Source organism: Manacus candei, unplaced genomic scaffold, assembly GCF_025592945.1.
Source record: "Manacus candei isolate 608988 ecotype Guabito, Panama unplaced genomic scaffold, ASM2559294v1 h1tg000035l, whole genome shotgun sequence".
NCBI classification, from domain to species: domain Eukaryota; kingdom Metazoa; phylum Chordata; class Aves; order Passeriformes; family Pipridae; genus Manacus; species Manacus candei.
In genome coordinates this window covers 8,458,936-8,462,515 of record NW_026138083.1, presented here as the reverse complement: position 1 = coordinate 8,462,515, position 3,580 = coordinate 8,458,936, and the positions used below count along the sequence as shown (strand labels likewise).

The 3,580-nt window shown below is 48.3% G+C and overlaps 1 protein-coding gene across 1 annotated transcript; it reads right to left on the bottom strand.

Moving 5' to 3' along the window:
• Positions 1-910: 910 nt before the first annotated feature.
• On the bottom strand, positions 911-3,237 carry LOC127473447 (cystatin-like). Its single transcript, XM_051793059.1, has 3 exons — positions 2,973-3,237; positions 2,378-2,491; positions 911-1,311 (listed from the first exon to the last, which is right to left on the bottom strand). Exons 1-3 carry the CDS (start codon positions 3,204-3,206, stop codon positions 1,234-1,236), a joined length of 426 nt encoding a protein of 141 aa, XP_051649019.1. The 5' UTR covers positions 3,207-3,237; the 3' UTR covers positions 911-1,233.
• Positions 3,238-3,580: the final 343 nt, after the last annotated feature.

Here is a 3,580-nt window from a genome sequence, read left to right as displayed (position 1 = left end):
TAAAACTACACTGGCTGATGACACTTCTTTCATATCAGGTACCCACTTGAGACCAATTACTAACTTTCCTTTTTTTTTTCCTCCTTCTCCACTGCGCTGTCCTCAGGTTATATAGGTTATGGGTTTCAGGGTCATCTGTCCTTCCCCATGCAGGCACAGTATTCCCAGTTTCTTTTCAATATAAATTCATCATAGTTTCAAGGAAATACCTCGGCCAGTTCTCATAAGAGTTCTTGGGTGCTGATCCTCTCTTCCTACGGATTTAAAGGCATTTGCCCAGATCAGACATCATTCAAATTACCCACAGGCAATACGCAGCCAGATATAGTTCAGTCTCCCCAGAGACAGGTTCATCACCAATCTACTCCAAGCATTTCTGCAACCATCTCTGTTTGCAAATGGGAGCTGTCACAGGTCAGGCACATATGCCAAAGAAGCTGTTCCCCCAGCAGTCACAGTTTAAGTTATAAATGAAGTGAGCCATGCTACTGGTTGGACTGGAAGGAAAGCACCAAGAATTCCTGCTCAGAAAAAGCTAAGGATACAGCTTGCAAAGATCAGATGCCATAGGAAGCAAGAGTTTCTAAAACCTAGGAAAAAAAAAGGGTAGTGCAGAAAGACACTAGAATGGTTAACTCTTACAAAGCACAGCTGCACATGCAGCCTTATAACACAACAGTACTGCAACCAGGACCCAAAACAATTACAGCCTCAGTACCAGCTTTGGCTAATCTTCCCAAGATAAAGTGTTTTCAAAAGCAGTGTTCCTTCAGTGAAAACAGCTAAGACTTCCATCACTTACTCAAAACTAGAGGCTAGGTTAAGGGACAAGGAGATTAGGTGACAAATAAAAGCAAACCCTCCCTCCGAGACAGTAGAAGATCAAAGAAAACCACACATCACAGCAATTATTAATTAAGTTTTTATGTTTACAGTAATCACTTAACAGGGATACCAAGGGGTTTTAATCAGAATTCTGATGGTGGAGTGACTTCATTGGGAAAGCTGCAGAAAGATCAGAACAGCTGCTCTAAAATAATAATTCCAAAGAAGAAAAAGTTGAGATCATACTGTGCTTTAAAAGTAAAGTTACATGGTTTAATTTGCATAGCACAAGCATACATAAGTAGCTGAGTTACAGGTGTTGATAAAGTCCATCTCTATTTGTGTTATTGCCGTTTTCTTTTAAATCTGAGTAACTGGTTGCTGGTTTCTGCTGGAATCAAGGTAGGTTTACTGGCACTTACTGTCCAGTAGCTCAATTTGGTTTCGCCAAGGAACATTCAGTACTACGAAGTTGCAAATGGTATGCTAAGGAGAGAAAGAAAGAAGTAGTTACCAGATTAAGAGCATAAAACAGTGTCATTTACCCTTGTTCTACACTTCTGTGGCTCTCTAGATTTGCCCTCTCCAGACAAGTACTCTGAAGCAGCACTCTTGTTAGTACCTGCTCAGGATGAGTCATGTCTCTCAAATAAGTCCTAACAAGTAAAGCTGAGCAGTCAGCACTGCTGAGGATCAGGTTACCTCCTTTATCCATTCAGAGGAAAGCTTTCACCACGGGTAATACTCAAACATAAGATTCCAGGCACAGCTAAGCACACCTGGACAGCTAATACATATGTACCTATGTCAAATCATTGCAGCTGCCATAGTGGTACACATCAGATTCTAGTGAGGTGCTTTGTGGATCATTTGTGTGCAGCTACACTTCTCATACACACACAGGTACAAAGGGTACATACACATACAGCCTGTGACTGCCATTAACAGAAGAAATAAAATGCTATGGAAGAACTAGACACAGATCAGATCAAGGCAGACATATTTGGTGCTCCCATCCAAAAAGCTCAGTTACTCCTTACAGAGCATTGCTATTGGACAAAATGCTGGTGTAACGCCTTGGCGGGCACAGAGAACAGGAATAATCTGCCTCTTTTGGGCAGTGCTTTGCCCAAACCTCTATTCACAGCAGTACAAGTCCTACGGGAAAGCATGCCAAGTCAAGTATGTTTACATCACTATGGGAAAGAAGAGCTGAGATACAGGGATTGAGAGCCAGGAGACCTGTAGGCTTGGCAGAGTTTCCTCCTGACATATCCTTCTGATCCAGACCATGAGCACTTGCTAATAGAACTGAGACAAATGCAGTGCTCCAGCCTCAGTGCCCCACTTATGAAACTGGCAAAAGGCCCTGCCTTCTCTGACATCACCTGGCAAGACAGGTTCTGCAAGAGCAGTACCCTGTTAAGTGTACAGGCATAAGGTCTCTGTTCTTGGCTGGGGCAGACAGAGGACACTGCCATCTGTACTAAGCCAGCCAGTGAGATGAGGCTGGAAATCAGGGAGTCAGTAAGCTGTGTACCCTAGAGCTTACCTTAGCCATCTGCGGCTCGTCACGGAAAGCACAGCGCTGGAGATCAGCTGCTGGCTTTGTGCAAGTTGTCCGGGCAATCTCAACTTTCATTATGTACTTGACTCCAGCCACAATCTGTAACAAGACAAGTCAGAGGCAACTTTATTCACAGCACAGAGAAAAGGGCTCTCTGATGAGACAAGTCTAGCAAAGAGGCAGGCAGTGTTCCTATTACATGATGGAAAACAGATTCCCAGAGTAAAGAAGGGAGTGTATGTGGCAACCTCCACAAAAGCGGCACTTGGCACCCTCTCAGAAATAGAAAACAAAATCCAGGTAAACACGTCTCACATAGCAGTTTCCTTAACAATAAACAGACCCGTGTTAACTCATCAGCAACACAGAGAGGCCACTGGCTTCTTCGATAACACGCAGCACTCAAGGTCATTCAGAGGAACCAAGCTATATAAAAAAGGGCTTTTATTCACCTTCCGTGGGGAAAAAAATCGAACAACTTGCAGACGCCTTCGGGCTTGGGGCCTGCCCTGTCTCCAAAGGAATCCCACAGGCCCTAGCTGCCCTCCGGACGGTGCCAGCCCTCCCCCCCGCCGCTCACCTGCCTCTTGGCGCTGATGACCCGCACCACCCGGCTGGAGTACATGTCGTTGCTGGCCCTGTTGTACGCCGTCATGGCGAACTGCAAGGCCCGCTGCAGCCCCTCGTCGTTCTCAGGGTTGTCGATGACCTCTGGGGCCCCCACGAGCCCCGGGCGGTATTCGCCGGCCCGCACAACGCCGGCGGAGAACAGAGCCACGGCCAGCAACACCAGAAGGCCAGTCACCCCCGCCATGGCTGCGCGCTCTGATGGCTTCTGACGGCCGCCGACCTTTTAAAGCCGCCGGGGCGGGGCGGGCCGAGTCGGGGCGGTCTGTTTTGGGCCGGGCTTCGGCCCCCTCCTCCCTAGTCCGGAGCCTCCGGCGCCGGGGGTGCTGCTCGAGGACCTCCCCGGGAGTGGGAGTGGGAGTGGGAGGGGGAGGGGGAGGGGGAGGGGGAGGGGGATGGGGATAAGGATGGGGATAAGGATAAGGATGAGGATGAGGATAAGGATAAGGATGAGGAGGCGGAGGCGGAAGAGGGGGAGCGGGAGCGGGGGGAGAAGGGTGTTTTCCCGCACGGGCATCGGAAGTTGGAGACTTTTTCCAGGATCTGCCTCCTCGTGGGTTA